The sequence below is a fragment of the Zootoca vivipara genome, chromosome 1, assembly GCF_963506605.1.
Source record: "Zootoca vivipara chromosome 1, rZooViv1.1, whole genome shotgun sequence".
In the NCBI taxonomy this organism is placed as follows: domain Eukaryota; kingdom Metazoa; phylum Chordata; class Lepidosauria; order Squamata; family Lacertidae; genus Zootoca; species Zootoca vivipara.
The window spans coordinates 135,474,482-135,492,023 of NC_083276.1; the positions used below are offsets into that span (position 1 = coordinate 135,474,482).

The 17,542-nt window shown below is 41.3% G+C and overlaps 1 protein-coding gene across 20 annotated transcripts in view; it reads left to right on the plus strand.

Annotated features, from left to right (window-relative positions):
* LRRFIP1 (LRR binding FLII interacting protein 1) overlaps positions 1-16,692 on the plus strand; it is a 118,837-nt gene extending 102,145 nt beyond the window's left edge. For 17 of the 20 annotated variants that reach the window (XM_060282774.1, XM_060282777.1, XM_060282792.1 and 14 more), the window contains one exon: positions 683-8,078. In XM_060282774.1, the coding sequence (XP_060138757.1) occupies positions 683-2,703 (2,021 nt within the window). In that variant the 3' untranslated portion in view covers positions 2,704-8,078. Of the gene's footprint in view, positions 1-682; positions 8,079-9,286; positions 9,337-10,589; positions 10,705-11,577; positions 11,658-14,568; positions 14,674-15,754 lie in introns of those variants that run through there. The other 3 variants (XM_060282805.1, XM_060282798.1, XM_060282802.1) reach the window with 1 other exon arrangement.
* The last annotated feature ends 850 nt before the right edge of the window (positions 16,693-17,542 follow it).

The following is a 17,542-nucleotide window of genomic DNA, read 5'->3' on the forward strand; positions in this document are numbered from 1 at the left end:
TTTATTCCCCAAGTCCAGGGAAACAAATTCTTTAAAAACATCTAAGCTCTATATGTATGTCTACAAGGTGTGCAGCCACTTTTATTAAGACAGGTGTTGAATCATAAGTGTACTAAGTGACTCTAAAGGTGCTTTGGTTCCCTGCAGTACACGAGGGGAACTTGAAAACTAGAAAAGGATTAGGAGCATGTGAAGCATTATAAGAGATGGGAAGTTACTGTACATAGAGTTACTCTTTTTTGTATTGACTTGTGTATGAGAGAGAGAGAGAGAGAGAGAGATTAGTACTGTAGTGATAATTTTTAAAAGATGATATTTATGAGGGGTGTATTTTGGTCCCTAATATTTCTCAGGGTAATAGAACACAATTTTAGGTCAGAAATAATGGATAGCTGCCAGACAAATCAAAAGGTATTTTTCTTTGTAAACCTTCAAACCTCAATGGCATTTACAAATGCAGTACAGTTGATACCAGGGAAGAAGACACTTTCTGCTGATCAGGCCACTAACTAATTCAATTGCTGCTTTGCCTTCACATAATTGGCAAAAGCTGATCTTTCTTAACCAGTTCTTCTGATTCATTCTCTCTTCTGGGCTTTAAGTGGGGTGGTAAGCGTTTAACGTAACACAGTTAAATAGTCTCCCTATTTTGGTCCCTTCAACTTTCTTAATGATCTTTTAGGCAGAGCCAAGGAAGTGGAGATGAAAAATGAGATTTTGGAGAATGTGGGGGAAAAAGAAATCTTGCAGAATACTGAGCATGAGGAACACACAGAGGAGACTAAGGAACAGGAAATTGTGCAGGAATGTTCAGAGATAAAGACGTTGCATGCTGATGAAAATGCGGAGGCAGAGAAAATCACTGAAGGCAAAGTGGCATCAACATTGTTGTTAAGTAGTGGACTTGAGGAACCAGCTAAGAGTCATTCAGAGCATGTTCCAGGAATTGTTTGTTCCCTTGAAAACAGTGGTATAGTTGAATTAAGGGGTGAGGGGGGGTTCCTTGATAATACCATAGAAGTGAAAGTGTCTGATGGAAATGTTATAAATAAAAGTGATACTGAAGTAGCATGTTCAGGTATTGAGGCTAATGAGCAGATACCTACAGGTTTAGAAATACTTCCCCAACAGCAGGATAAAGATAAGCAAACACATATTGTAGGTGATGAGGCAGAAGGCGATAATAACGAAGTATTTCAGGAAGCTTTGGATTTTGTGAATAACAGCCATGTGGCAACTTCCAGTCAATCAGAATCACCAGAATTGGCAGAAGATTTGCTTATCAAAGTGCCGAGTATGGATCCTTCTATTGAACAGCCGGAAAGCAAAATTGTCGAGAGACATCTTCTTGAAGGTGGACACATCAAACTAATTGATAAAACAGACTGGGATAAAAATGAAACTGGTGGAATTAATAAAGTGAATGAGAAGGAACATGCCGTGCAGCAGCGGGCGTGTGAAGTAGCAGCAGAACAAACTGAAATATCTTATGCATCAGATGAGTCTGAAGAACAAAAACAAGTTGGAATGGAAAAAACTCAGCCCTTATCTTCAAAAGATGATACATTTGTTGAAGAGGAACAAACTCTGCAAGTGATTGGAGCCAGTGAAAAGAATGAAGAAAATCCTGCTATGGAGACTGATCAGAGAGCAGCTTTAGCGGAAGCACTGGATGTACATTTAGATGTTATTATGAAAGAAACTGCTGCAGATGGTGTGAGTCACAGTGAATGCCAGATCCCCGAGGAAAGGAACTTAGACCATGAGGATGATTCTAAGAAACATGGGGACATTAAATCAGAATTCATAGATGATGGCAAAACTCTGTCAGACACCCGGATAGCACAGGAAGAAGTTGCTGATGACAATAATGAAGAAGACTATAAGCCAGCACAAGTTACAGACTGGCCTACAGAAGAGCAAAGTGTAAATAAACAAGAGGAAACTTTTCAGGAATCTGCTAGAACTGCATGTGTATATATGCAGGGCATTGAAGTAAACAAAGGAAGTGAAGAAGACAAGAATCGTGAAAAAACAGAAGAAAAGATTCTTGACGTTGTGCCAGATATTGAGAAGGCTCCTTGCCTCACCTCACAGAAGGCTGAATTCAGTGATCAAAACAGAAAGCTTGACAATGAAGAAGAAGAAGAAGTTGTGGAGGAATATCATGAAGCATTTGATTTTGCAGAGTCTCCATTTGGACAACAGGAAACTACTGAAAAGAATGATAATCTTAATAATGAGCTTGAGACAAATAATCACCAAACGCAAGAGAAAGGTGAGATTACAGAACGTGCAGCACAGAATATAATCAAAAAGGACACTGAAATGGAGCGCAGAGATGAAGAAAGAGATGCTGAAGAAAATAAAAAAGGTAAAACCTACCAAGCCTTAGCAGATGAGGTCATAAATGAATCCACCGTGACTGGAAGTGAAATTACCCAGCAGCAGCAAGGGAAAGAATCGGAGGAAGCTGCAAGCTTTCAAACAGATCCTTCTGTTTCCGTGGCCTCAAACGCACAGTGTGAAATTTTGGGAGACCCGAGCAAAAAGATGTTAGATGAAATCAATATAGATCACGTTGCTGAATATACTGCAGAGCAGTTAGAAAAACTAAAAAGTGATGCGAGTGAAAGTGAAGAGGAAGTCCAGGTGGGTAGAAAGGGTAAAGGTAAATCTCGGGAAGATTGTGTCATATCGTGACCTCAGAAGCTAGGTCATTCTTGCATGTTACAAACCTGTCATCTGATGATTTCAGAGTAAATATGCTGTTTTAAACAAAAGTCAAAAGGAAAAGTTTAACAGTGGAACTAGATTCACGCTCTAAATACATGTTATACAGCTTGTTGTCTATATCAATCATGAAAGAATATGAACTTTTTCTTACCTCTCAGGTTTTAATTACTGTTTATCATAGTAAAACAAAGCTATTAATCATACTAAATCTGAATTAAGTGCTTTTAATATTTTCACCTACAGTATAATATAGCATTTGTCCCCCCCCCCACAGTATTTTAATGAAAGCTAAGATTTGAAGGTTCTTAGAAACTCACCACCTTTGAATATACTGTATGCTAACAATTATCAAACACCTTTATTTCAGAAGCAAGTTGTTATAAAGCACATCAGCTTCAATATTGCTTTCAAATGCTGGTAGTTTGCCAGAGGGTGATAAAATGGCACTTTATACAGGTTGCATATTGACACATTCCAAATTAAGGTCACTGCTATTGCCAAAATATAGTTAGGTCAATACAGGAGTTTTGTATAGCATAGAATTAATGAACAGAAGTTGCAAGTGAAGAATCATTGGTTTGCTAATAGGAATAAAGTTACACTTTCGCCTTTTCATATCAAATCAAGCCTTCACTGGACTGGATTCAGAGCAAGTCACACTTAGATTCCATTAAAATCATTGGTGTCTGAGTTACATTTATTTCAGTAGAACCAAATTAAGTTGACTGATTCTGAATTCAAACCACTTTGTTTAGCAAGATCTATATATATTATTTTAAAGAAAGTTTTGTTTCTTTTGCGCTTCATTTATATTGTGCTTAGCTTTTTTTATCAAGTAACATTTTCTTCAAGTTATATCATATGTTCTATCCTCCCTCCCACCCCAAATTAATATTTTCTTAAATCTAAATCTTAAAGTCTTCCCCCTTCTTCTTTGCTGAAATGTAGGCAAATTTGGATGACTTTGTGAATGCCTTAATAATTGTTATTTAAAACCACAGAACCAAAGGCAACTGTTGTTTTATGCATAAAACTCTATCACGCTGCTTTAGAAAAAATAAATATATTTTTAAATACTGTAATGGCTAAAATGAAAATGGATAATTTCTAATTTTTCAGCATGTATCTTATTTCCAAGTTGGAGTATTTTTAATGCAGAAATTAAAAAAAATTGTATTAGACTGTTACAAATAAGGATCAAAGTCTGAATGCTTGTAGCACTGTGGCACTCATAATAGATAATAAATGTATTCAGCTACTAGAACACAAAAGGAAAAACAAAACATATATCACACACTGAGTTGTATATAGATTGAAATAAACTTTTTGTACTCTAAGGTTTTTCTTGTCTCCTGTTTATAAAGCACTTACAATTCAACTGATACTGATCATAATTTTTGTTATATTAATTTATTTTTAAAATTATCTAGATGGTACCTAGCTGCTTTTACCTGATTTGTTGCTTTTATTTTAGATGTGGCAGTTCTTAGCAAAAGCAGTGAGTTGTATCCACCAGTGTTGTGCAGCTGATGGTAAAGTGGATCAGGGTAATAAGCGATTTTTGGCAGTTCCCCTATTCTCTGTGCACACCCTGAATCTGCTTTGGAAGGTTGGAGACCCTCAAGACCAGTTTTAGGAAAGAAAGACTGAACATTGTTTCTCTCCCCATTCTTCTGGCAACACCATTGGCTACAACCATGTAACTTCAAACTTTCAAAATTAGATACAGTGGTACCTCTACTTACGAATAACTCTACTTACGAATGTTTCTACTTACGAATGGAGCTCCGTCCGCCATCTTGGATGCAGTTTAGATAGGATTTTTTCTACTTACAAATTTTTAGATAGGGTTGCTTCTACTTACGAATTTTTTCTCCCAATGCATTCCTATGGGATTTGACTTACAATTTTTTTCGACTTATGAATGTGAGTTCGGAATGCATTAAATTCATAAGTAGAGGTACCACTGTATGTTCCTCTGAAATAAGGCTTCCAATGAAACAGTACAGTGGTACCTCTGGTTACGAACTTAATTCATTCCGGAGGTCCATTCTTAACCCAAAACTGTTCTTAACCTGAGGTACCACTTTGGCTAATGGGGCCTCCCGCTGCCGCTGTGCTGCCCATAAGCAATTTCTGTTCTCATCCTGGGGCAAACTTCTCAACCCGAGGTAATACTTTGGGGTTAGCGGAGTTTGTAACCCGAAGTGTTTGTAACCCAAAGCGTTTGTAACCCAAAGCATTTGTAACCCGAGGTACTACTGTATTAGAAAACATAGTGGAGGACAGATTTGGGTTCCTAGGACGAGTTGAAAATCAATATGCAAAATGGACACCATTGTGCACTGGCAGCCCGATTTCCTGATGAAATCCTTTCCTGCTATGTTTAGCAATGAAGCTTCTCTGTTCTTCCCATTCCTTTCCAAGGCATGCACTGAGAATATGCCTGAATTCCAGGGTAAACAGTGATGACTACTTGGGCACCAGGCAAAGCCAGAGCTATTAATCAAAGGTGCAGAATTGGTATCAGCCAGTGAGCCAGATCCCTCAGCCCAGTCTAACACTGCCAGACAGATGAGATCCAAACGACTGCTTCTCCAGAGAGACAAACATCTGTTTGGAGGAAGGGAGCGGAATCCACTTCCAACAAACAGAGAAATTGATCAACTTCCTTTCAACAAGGAAGTCCCTAGTTAGCTGATCCCAGTGGGACTCCCTGTCAGTGCCAGTCAGCTAACTGGTGCGGACAGCGAGCCCCACTCACAAACTAGAGCTCCCTTTAGTTTCCCAATGGTTCCTTTGTAGCTTCAGCCATACCTGACATCACCTATGGGCCTGGTTTGTGAGGTGTATCCTTACTGGACATATTGGAGACCTGGACTGGGTTTGAATTGATCTTCAGGCTAAAGGTCCCCCAGACCCCCACCGTTCCTGTTCAAGCTTCATATGGACAAATGGCTCTAAAATTGCAATCATTTATTACGTTGTCATATGTCCGGTTTCCCCCAGACATGTACAATATGTCATTCAAAGGGTGAAATCACCATCTAGGGGATTTTTTAAAAAAAAAAATTGGCAAAATGTCCAGGGTTTTGCAAACAGAACCAGGAAGTGTATGTGTGAGTATCACTATTTCCTTTTTCCAGTATCTATGGATGCACCTGCTCCCTGTACAAAGACTTGCTTTGCAAGCAGAGCCAGGAAGTGTGCATGCAAGGATCACTCTTCACCCTTTCCTATCTCTATGGTGTGCCCACATGGTGCATGCTGGGATGCGGCAAATCAGCTGATGAATGGCTCTCCTGCAAGGCCACGGAAAGCCCCCCTCCTTCTGGTTTCATTTCATTACTTTTGGCCATTGCAAGTGGAGGAAAGGCAGGAGGTCTCCCTGGTGAGTTGCATCTGGGGCAGGAAAAGATTCTGCAGCTGTTCTGGAGGCAGTGCTTCAGGATGAGTGGTGGGAAATCCTCCCCCCGCCTGTTTAGAACAAGGCTCTCCCCCCCCCATCTCCAATTAATAAACCCACCCTACAGTGAAGTTTTGCAGAGTCTGCCGGTTCCTCACCTTGCACTCCTCAAGGTGCGAAGGGCCCTGTTGCTTCTGCGGGGGTGCGGGGGGGGGGCTCATGCCTCCCTCACCGGCTGGATTTGCCAGGTCCTACAGTTTGCAAAAACTCCTCCTGCTGTGGTCAGCTTCCCTCCCCCAGTCTCCCAGAACCAGGAGAGTCATGAAAAGGGCGGAGGAAAGACTGGCTGCACACAGGCACAGTCTCTGATTGCTTGGGAAAAGCCCTGGAGAGGAGGAAACTGGGGAGGCAGTGACCTTTTAGTCTTGGGAACTGATTTCATGGAGTAAGACCCACAGGGAATGAGCTCCTGTGCTCGTTAGGCCTGACACTCAGCCAAGTTTGTGGAAATCATGTTTTTTTTTCTAATAAAGAGTTAACTTCAACTTTGAACTGTGTGGTTTACTGACTGGCATGCTCTGTGGCAACCAAGTGGGTGGGACCAGGAACATGCTTGGTACTTAAAAGAGCATCAGCCCATGACACAAATTTCCCCATGCTGGTTTGAAGACAATTTAAGTTATCTGAGCAAAATACGATAATTGGTGCCTGGAAACTCACCAGCATTACCGGTATACTCTGCGGCAAACCCAGCAACCTTATAAGCAAAATTTTAAAATCTAAAATAAGAAAGAAGGGGAGAAAGGGCAGGAAACCAGGGGCCTAGTACAAAAGACTCAGGGCTCAGCGCTATTGAGGCACCCAAAGCAGCGACAGATTTCATGGGGAAAGTGACACCACTGACCTTGTCCAGGTAGCTGCATCATTCAGACAAAGTGTCCAGCTGCAATGGATCACATCACAGAAGTGACTCCCACGTGGTTCTAGCTGTATCGTATTCAATAAATATCTAATTTTTTAATTGAAATGATGCTATTGATTGTGCCTAATCGCTTTTCAGTTCATAGAGATGTTCCACCATTATATGCCTGGGTCAGAAAAGCAGCCTGAAGTCTACAGCAATGGTTTTTGTTGTTGTTGTTTAGTCGTTTAGTCGTGTCCGACTCTTCGTGACGCCATGGACCAGAGCACGCCAGGCACTCCTGTCTTGCACTGCCTCCCGCAGTTTGGTCAAACTCATGTTCGTAGCTTCGAGAACACTGTCCAACCATCTCGTCCTCTGTCGTCCCCTTCTCCTAGTGCCCTCCATCTTTCCCAGCATCAGGGTCTTTTCCAGGGAGTCTTCTCTTCTCATGAGGTGGCCAAAGTATTGGAGCCTCAGCTTCACGATCTGTCCTTCCAGTGAGCACTCAGGGCTGAATTCCTTCAGAATGGAGAGGTTTGATTGTCTTGCAGTCCATGGGACTTACAAGAGTCTCCTCCAGCACCATAATTCAAAAGCATCAATTCTTTGGCGATCAGCCTTCTTTATGGTCCAGCTCTCACTTCCATACATCACTACTGGGAAAACCATAGCTTTAACTATATGGACCTTTGTTGGCAAGGTGATGTCTCTGCTTTTTAAGATGCTGTCTAGGTTTGTCATTGCTTTTCTCCCAAGAAGCAGGCGTCTTTTAATTTCGTGACTGCTGTCACCATCTGCAGTGATCATGGAACCCAAGAAAGTTTAGTGCTTTAGTGCTGAAATTACCTTCTTTGCAATGTTTCCAGTTTATAAAATTGACATTTACCTGAAGCTACAGCCATCCAAGCCATAGTTTTCTGTACTACAAATTTCATTCCATGCTCCACACCTACTAATGAAATTTGTCCTGAATAAAAATGATAGGGGCTCAGGCCTTCTGTCTTCAAAGCTTGTATACGTAACATAATAAGAATGCTCTGTATTCATTCAGATGTACAGAGTGAAACACATAAATATGCAGACTGAGTTGCTCTGCTAAAGTGAGATTCCTTGTACTATGGAGCTTTTAGCTACATCCCTTTGGTGCTGAGTGTAATGACTGATTTTTAGGAAGATATGTTGAAAGATCTGTGCACCCGGCACCTCTACTTTTATGAAGAGCAACCTTCCCATGCAATGCCCAATAAATGTCCCTTGAAGGTTCTCAAAAGTAACTTGCAGTGTGGTGCAAAGTGGCACGGGAAAGGTAATCTTACATTTTCTTTTAATGTATATATTCAAGTTTCAAATACAGAAAGTATAATGATTCTTGGAGCACTTCAGCTATTTTTGAAAATGTTACAGTTTTATATGGAGAATAAAACACATGCTTGTTTCAGCATCTTAGACTGTTAATCATTTTTGCAAGAATACACTACATAGCCTTCCCCAACCTGGTACTCTATAGATCAGACATCCCCAAACTTCGGCCCTCCAGATGTTTTGGACTACAATTCCCATCTTCCCCGACCACTGGTCCTGTTAGCTAGGGATCATGGGAGTTGTAGGCCAAAACATCTGGAGGGCCGCAGTTTGGGGGTGCCTGCTATAGATGTTTCCCATTAGCCCCAGCCAGCAGGGCACCAAGATGGTGAAGGTGGCAGGAGCAAAATGTTTGGGGTGAGTGGCTCTTCTCCTGGATTTGAGAGATGCACACTGAGATAGTTCTTAATCTGGAAACCTCCAAAGCCACCCCATTCAACATACCCACACACACCCCTCCAATGACAAATTATAAAGAGGAGTGCTTTTTTAAAAAAGAAGTGTACCTGATTGTGATAGTGTTGATGTCTTCCTAATGCTGCACTGTAAAGATTTGTGAGATTTTTGTATTCCAGGGTTTGACCCTAGAATCCTTGCATGCTAACCTACAGTAGAAGATTAGCTGCCTTGCATGCACCTGGCTGCTTCTACTGAAGTGACAAGCATGCTTTGTGAGCCTGGCATAATCTCCCTTGGCTGAAACCCCTTCCCAGTCCTGTTTGTGACCTCATTTACCGTGGTACGTGCATAACTCTCTTTTATCATTAGTTCCACTAACCTTCATCATCATTCTTTCTTTTTTCAAATTTAATACATAACTTTGCATCTTTCACTTAACAATATCAACAGAGTGCTTCACTTCTCTTTTTTTCTTGTAGACATTAGATTGAAAAAGCTTGTTGATGAGCGAGAATCTTTACTTGAACAGGTAATCAAAAGTTTAATACTTCCTCTGTATTAGTCTCTTCGGATGTCGCCAGTTGTTTCCCTACAGGTCAGAGCTGATTGACAAGGTCACAGTTTTCATGTGATAATTTGAATTGCCTGAGCCAAAATAGAACAAGACTTTGGGCCACTTCACAGAAAAGAATTTTGCACTTTGAGTGTGATTGAGTGCAAATGCATATACATTAAGTGTGCACACTGTGTCTGTGTGTGTTGAGAGAGAGAGAGAAAGAGGTGCTTGATGATTTTTAAAAGAAATGCAATCGGATATTGGGGAGGGGTTGGGCTCCCTTTAAGGGGGGAAACCCTTCAAAACCTGTGTGTGCTTCACACTCATATAGTGCTTGGGCATTCTGTGTACTCACACCTGAGCACAAAAATATCTAAATGAACCTGCCTTATCTTACCACTTGGAAATTCCCATGTGTATTTTCATTTTTCATTGCATTCTTTAGGGCAGAACAGTACAGTGATACCTCGGTTTAAGGTACAGTCTGTTTAAGAAAGATTTGTTTTACGAACTCCACAAAACCGGAAGTAGTGTTCTGGTTTGTGAACTTTACCTCAGTCTAAGAACAGAATCCGAACGGTGGAAGGGCACCGTTAGGCGGCAGGAGGCCTCCTTAGGGAAAGCGCACCTCGGTTTAAGAATGGACTTCTGGAACGGATTAAGTTTGTAAACCGAGGTACCACTGTAATGTTAAGTACATTAGTACAAAACTGTGTCCTCACTGGGACACTGTTTGGAGGAAGCGGGGGGGGGGTGGTTTGCAGCTACGCACCCCTCCCTACCTGGCCCCTTGTACAAAGCAGTCTGCCATATCGAGTTGTACATTTTTTAAAGAAGTGTTCTGTGTAATCATAAAAATACAATCCAGGTAGCTAGTGTGGTAATATTTCAGCTTCTCCAAAATTTTCACTTTAATTTTTAAAAAGAGCAAGATTTTTAGCTGTTGTGGTTGTTTGAGAAAACGCTGGCAGTGTCTGCAGCTTCTGTTTCCTGCATGACTCATAAGCCTCTTCTGTTCTGTCCCTGACTTTGTCTGTAACTTCTCCTCTTGCTGTCACATCATTCCTTACAAAAATAATTTCAGATGCTACGGAACATGAATATCAGTTCAAATAATGCAATCCGAATACACTTGTTGGGAAATGCAGGGTATTTGTAATTCTAATGATTCTGTTCACATAATGTCCGTGTGCCAGTAAGTTGATTGAATTATTTGTGGTTTTCAGGTTAAAAAATTAAAAGGACAACTGGAAGAAAAGCAGAACAGTAACGTGGAGAATTTACATTTAGAAGATGGAGTCATAGAAAATGGCACAGAGGTGCATGCGATTGAGCTCCAAAGTAAGATTTATTCCCACATTGTAGATTCTGTAGTCAGCTCTTCAGTGACAATAGCTAATTTTATCCATTTACATAACCATACAAAATATAATTATATTTCAATATTAAGGTTGCTGGTAGCTTTCCTACCTGCTTTCCCTGCATGTTTACCCACTTTACTTCATGCAAAGGTGCAGCTGCTTCTCCCCTGAGCTGTCACTCTGAATACTTATTTCCTGAGAAAGCCAATTGGAAGCTGTGCCAAAGTTATGGGGCCCCTACTGTAATGTGGAACTGAATGCATTCAACAGATGTGGGCAAGAGTATGTTCTGTAGACTAATAGGTTTACACATTGTATGGTCAAAGGTGGTCAATATGGGGGTGCCTGGAGAAAATATCAGTGCTTTCCAACTTGGAAGGATCCTAGAAATTAGGAAGGAGTTTTTGTACTGCACCCCCCCCCCAAAAAAAAACTTTTGGGGTGGCTTACAAATGTCATTGGGAAGTGGCGAGGAACAAAACTTAGCCACTGTTTCTTAGTTAAGGAATCTTTCTAATGGCTAAAGGAATAAAAAAATGTATTGTCTGCTAATAGAGCTTGCAGAGATGCCCTACAGTCCACTTCTCTCCCCTATAGCTTGATCAAATGGCTGCTGTAGATGACAGTTGAGAGGTTTTTGCTTCTAGGATAATGGGTGGACATTACCAGAGACCCCATGGACATAAAGGTAGTTTGGTGCATTTTTCATGAGGTTATCATTGTAAAAATGGCATCTGAACAGCCCTATACAACACTGTAAATAAATTGCAGTATATTTTAATGCCCCCAGATACTGTGGGAATATTTTTCAGAGTTGCTCTAATGGGTGAGACTTTTTTTTACATTTCTTTAGGAGATGCAAATAGACAAATCAGTGACCTCAAATTTAAGCTTGCGAAGTCTGAACAAGAGATTACAGCACTGGAACAAAATGTAAGTTTGCGATAAGTTTATATCTCTCTTGAGGTGTACTTTCTTATCTAGAAATGTTGGGAAGGGATACCCGGGCAGTGATACCAAGGGCTCGTGCTTCAAAGCAAATTCCTGTGAAATAAGTAGAAGTTGTTTTATATTTCAGTTCTAAACATATTGGAATGTAAATGAGTAATTGTTTGTGGTGGGTTGCCATGTTGCTGGCGAAGACTATGTGGAGCATAAAGGACTAACAGGGCAAGAAGGCCTTTGAGTCAGAAGACTTTTTGATAGCATAATGGTCTTGGTTCTGAGTATCATTCATGCAGATACATAGCTGGCATTGAACAGTTTGTTTTAAGTAGCACTGTCATGTAATTTTCTTTTCAGAAATTTCCATCCCCAGCCAGTTTATAAGATAACGCATCCATATCCATTCCTGTAAAGAATTAATTAGCAAGCTGTGACCCTTCTTAGTCAATTAATCTAAACAGCTTGTGCCTGGGGCACCTGCCTCTGTGCCTGGGTGTACTTTGAGATCATCATTACATGCTCTTCCCTGAACTATAGCAGATGGTTCCTGGGGAATGGGCCTTTTCAGTAGCAGTGCTTCCTTTCCCCCCAAAGGACTTGGGGCTTACTCTGATGTCTTTCTGGCCACAGGCAAATGCCATCTTGTTGTTGTTTAGTTGTTTAGTCGTGTCCGACTCTTTGTGACCCCATGGACCATAGCACGCCAGGCACTCCTGTCTTGTACTGCCTCCCGCAGTTTGGTCAAGCTCATGTTCGTAGCTTCGAGAACACTGTCCAACCATCTTGTCCTCTGTCGTCCCCTTCTCCTAGTGCCCTCAATCTTTCCCAACATCAGGGTCTTTTCCAAGGATTCTTCTCTTCTCATGAGGTGGCCAAAGTATTGGAGCCTCAGCTTCAGGATCTGTCCTTCCAGTGAGCACTCAGGGCTGATTTCCTTCAGAATGGATAGGTTTGATCTTCTTGCAGTCCATGGGACTCTCAAGAGTCTCCTCCAGCACCATAATTCAAAAGCATCAATTCTTCGGCGATCAGCCTTCTTTATGGTCCAGCTCTCACTTCCATACATCACTACTGGGAAAACCATAGCTTTAACTATACGGACCTTTGTCTCTGCTTTTTAAGATGCTGTCTAGGTTTGTCATTGCTTTTCTCCCAAGAAGCAGGCGTCTTTTAATTTCGTGACTGCTGTCACCATCTGCAGTGATCAAGGAGCCCAAGAAAGTAAAATCTCTCACTGCCTCCATTTCTTCCCCTTCTATTTGCCAGGAGGTGATGGGACCAGTGGCCATGATCTTCATTTATAAAAATATTTATATACCACCATATCAGAAAAATGCATCACAGTTGTTTTCAACAGTATAATATATAAAGCCAAACACTAAAATCATAAAAAGTTAAAAACAAGCAGAAATTAAAAACAAATACCAATAGACCACTGTGGGGGTGTCCTGTTAATTACCTGCGTCGGCCTGGTGGGGAAAAAAAGTTTTCAGTAGGTGTTTAAAAGTTAACACTGAAGGCACCCGCTGAATTGGTAGGGTGTGTCAGTGACACTAAAGGCTCGGTTTCCCGTTCTTGCCAAACGAGCCTCACCCAACTCCCTTTTAACTTTTAAACTTAAAAAGAAACTCAAAATGGCTTGAATACAGGGGCGCTGACTTGCCCCCCACATTGGGGGGCACATCATGTGACGTGTCCTGCCCCACCCAGCATGTGCCGGGCGTCTGGGCGGCACAGGCATCGGGGGAGGGGAAGTGTGGCACTGGGCTCTTTGCTCGGCTGCGTCCTCCCCACAGCATGTGCCAGACATGTGGAGGGTGATCTTTGCTCTTGCTCGTCCCAGCCCCTCCCCTGGGTGTGTGGAGGGCACCCGGCGATGCTGGCTCCCTCAATATTGGGGGGCTGGGCCCCCGATTCAAAATATTGAGGGGGCTGGAGCCACTTGCACCCCCGATTCCCGGTAAAGGGACCCCTGACCATTAGGTCCAGTCGTGACCGACTCTGGGGTTGCGGCGCTCATCTCGCATTATTGGCTAAGGGAGCCGGCGTACAGCTTCCAGGTCATGTGGCCAGCATGACTAAGCCGCTTCTGGCGAACCAGAGCGGTACACAGAAACGCCGTTTACCTTCCCATTGGAGCGGTCCCTATTTATCTACTTGCACTTTGATGTGCTTTGGAACTGCTAGGTTGGCAGGAGCTGGGACCGAGCAACAGGAGCTTACCCTGTCGCGGGGATTCGAACCGCCGACCTTCTGATCAGCAAGTCCTAGGCTCTGTGGTTTAACCCACAGCGCCACCTGCATCCCCCCATTCCCGGTACCAGTGCTTAAATATAGTATTTATGCTTTTCTTATACTTTTGCTGCTTTCAGCTTACAGTATCTTTATTTACTTTATTGTGGTTCTTAATATTATAGTGCCAGAAAACCCTGCATTTTGGAAGGGTGGAGTATAAATCTTAACAGTGAATAAAAATGAATACATTATGAATACATTATGAACAAGCTGTGGAGCCCATGTTTAATCTAATTGCTATAAATAAAAATATATTTGCAGGCAAGCTAGACAGAACAACTGTAGTCGTTATGGCTGAGGAGCAGGTGGAATCTGTTTTTACCCATTCAGTCCCTTCCATTTAGGGCTTTCATTTTCATCACGGCTGTAATCTTAGTTACCATCTTACTGCACTTGCACTAAAAAGGGGAAAGCCAGGTTCATCTGGTGAAGGGTTTGGACAAGTCAGGTGAGGAGAAGATGGACCCGACATCTGTTACTTACTTCTTTCCTCTTCTGGCTATTCCTCAACTGGGTGTTAGCTATCGAACTGCCAAAGGGAAAATATGATGAAATATTTTGTTCTATATATATATATCTTAATACTAGGATTCTATCATATTAGGTAATACGGCTGGAAGGTCAAGTTGTTCGCTATAAAACAGCTGCAGAAAACGCTGAAAAAACAGAGGACGAATTGAAAGCAGAGAAACGTAAACTTCAAAGAGAGGTAATCCATGCTACTAAATCATTTCAAGTAAAATATTCAGCACCAAAAATTTTGTCCTGGGAATTTTTATTGACGTGTCCCTGACTAGAATGAAAGCAAGTTTATAAATTTTTAAGGGATGAAATCTCCCATCTTCATGTATTCTAAGCTACAAAATAAATGCAAATAATCTTCAGTAATCAAATGTTTAAGGCTGATTTGAGGTGTGCAGAACTACGCTATGGTGTTGCACAACTCAAATCAGTCTTAAGCATTTGATTACTGAAGATTATTTGCACCTGCAGGGGGGATTTTAAAGCAGTAATAAACTTATTAAAGGTTTCCATACTGAAATTGTAGTTCTTGAATGGACTATTTGGTCCAAGCTGCTCAAGGAAGGCTTCAGACTCTAAATAGACAAATACATGGGGGGGAATCATAGGTCAGCATCAGAGCACCTGTTTTGCATGAAGGTAGCCCCAAAAGCAATCCCTGGCACCTCCAGTTTAAAAGCAAGAGTCAAATTGCAGGTGGTGGGAAAGCTGCTGGCTGTCAGAGTAGGGAATGCTGAGCAGGATGCATCCCAAAGAAGGGAGCTTCATGTGTTCATGTATGCTCAGTCATTGTTTACTTCCCGTTTCTTTTTGTGACGAGATTAGCGTAGGTCACTAGACAGCCCATTGAACTAGGATCTAGAACAGGCTTCCTCAACCTCGGCCCTCCAGATGTTTTTGGTAGTCTCGAGGTTGAGGAAGCCATGGCATCACCATAGATTTACCAAAGAGGCTGAGTAAATCCACTGTGTCTTCAGCCTTGGTGGTTGTTTCTGGTCTCTGTGGTCACACATACAGAATCTGTGCCTGTATGTCAAAAATTAAGAGCTTTAAAAGACATCTCCAGAAGTTTCCAAGGTGTTCCTCTTGCAGGCATAGATCCCATGTGTGTGACGGTAGAGAAGACCCCACAAAGAACATCAGTTTACAGGTCAGCAATCTGTCTTTACTGATCTTTAAAATCTGAATAAATAATGGTTAGTGAATGAATGAGGGAATTATACTACTTCTTGTACCTGGCTTTCAGTCTGATTTCTTTTTTATTTCAGCTTCGTTCAGCATTAGACAAAATGGAAGAACTTGAAGTCAGCAATGGTCATCTAGTTAAACGGTTAGAGAAGATGAAAGCCAATCGAAGTGCTTTACTTTCCCAGCAATAGATGCCAGCTTTTGTTGGAGACTACTTGACTGACAATAGTGCTGCAAAGGCTTGTGTTTAGAACTGTTTGGGACGCTTTGTTTCATGCCTTCTGAAAGCAACAAAAATCCAAACACGTGAACCCATTTGCCATGTGCCACCATACTGAGGCTCCGCCTACGCAGATTCAAACCTGATGCATTATATGCATAACATTAGCTGCTCCAAATGCCCGTCTTTGTAGGTGCCCTTCTACACTATATTCTTGAAGTGCATGCAGTACAGTATCTGTATGCCATCTCACAAGCACACTGGGCATCCTGCCAGCAATTCAGCTTGAAAGACAATAGCAGCTGGCTGTTGGCATGTTGAAAATGATATGGAACATAAGAAAGATTAAATGGCAACTTGAATTTTCTTTCTTTCTGAAAATCAATGGGGAAGATGACAGACTTTCACACAGACGATCACACTTCCTTTTGTGGCAGTGTCTGCAACTACAGCGACAGCGATAGTGTTTTCATAGCAGTCTTCATTTACAAAACACTGTGGAACCACAAGCCATTACAAAGCAAAACTCCTTCAATGGAAATCATGAAAGAAGATGGTCTTGGAAGCAAAAGTGACCTTAAATGACTTTGCCAATAAAAATAGAGGTTATGGAGGGATTTTTGCACCTGTTCAATCATAAGACTATTTTATTTCAGGGTCGATAGGCAATAGCTTCACTTTTAAAAAGCTACAGCTTTTATTTGTATTTAATCTCAGTATTTGGAATCTAAGTAAATTACTTCTTTTAAAGGATGTAATCTTGCAAAAAAATAAAACTGCAAACCCGTGTTTTAAAAAGCAGCATCTCCTTTTGTTACATGCACTAGTCACTCAATACTAAATATAAATCAAATGTGTGTTATGCGTTGTCAGCCTGTCTGCAAAGGCCTGAATTGTTGGCCATTTTCTGAACAGAATTTCATTCTCCTTGGAAGTAGAATAGCAAAAACTCTGTCTTTCAGGGTCTAATGATCAGCAGCTAATGAGGCAAGGAAATGGCCCCAGTAACAGGCTGAGACTCCAAAAAAAGTAACATCCGTGAGTGGTACCAGAAACTTCCTCTCACACTGCTGTTTCTCTCTCTCTCAACTTCTTAACTTAACTAGAACCTGTCTAAATTCAGAGATAGGTTGTGGAATCTTTCTTTTTCGATATTATTGATTGACTACTGCTGGTTAGGGGGCAGGAGGAAGTGTTAAAGGAGAGGGGAATGTACTCAGTTAGGAAATAAATACAGGTTCTGTATACAAGAATTTGATTCCACATCAGTCAAGAAAGTGTAAGAAATCCAGGCTTTGTGAAGGAAATTACTCTCCTGGTATAAAAGAATTATGTGAATTGCATTTTTGTCCATCACCAAATAGGGAGCCTGTGGGTTTTTTCTTTTAATGATTTTGGGACTTTAAAACCTTGTTTTTAATTCAAATTTTAAATGACTTTGTGCTAAAATATATAAGCCTGAATTGTATAGATGTGTCTCCTGAAAGATTATTTTTATATACACACTTGAAATTGACTGAATTGGTAGAACTGGCCACAGAATTGTCCTTGCAGTACATTCAGCTGTGTGGTGAGTGAGCTGACCTGCATGTATGTATGTGGGCGTATTAATCACACTCCTCTTTATTTGGCCTTGACCTTCCATTCT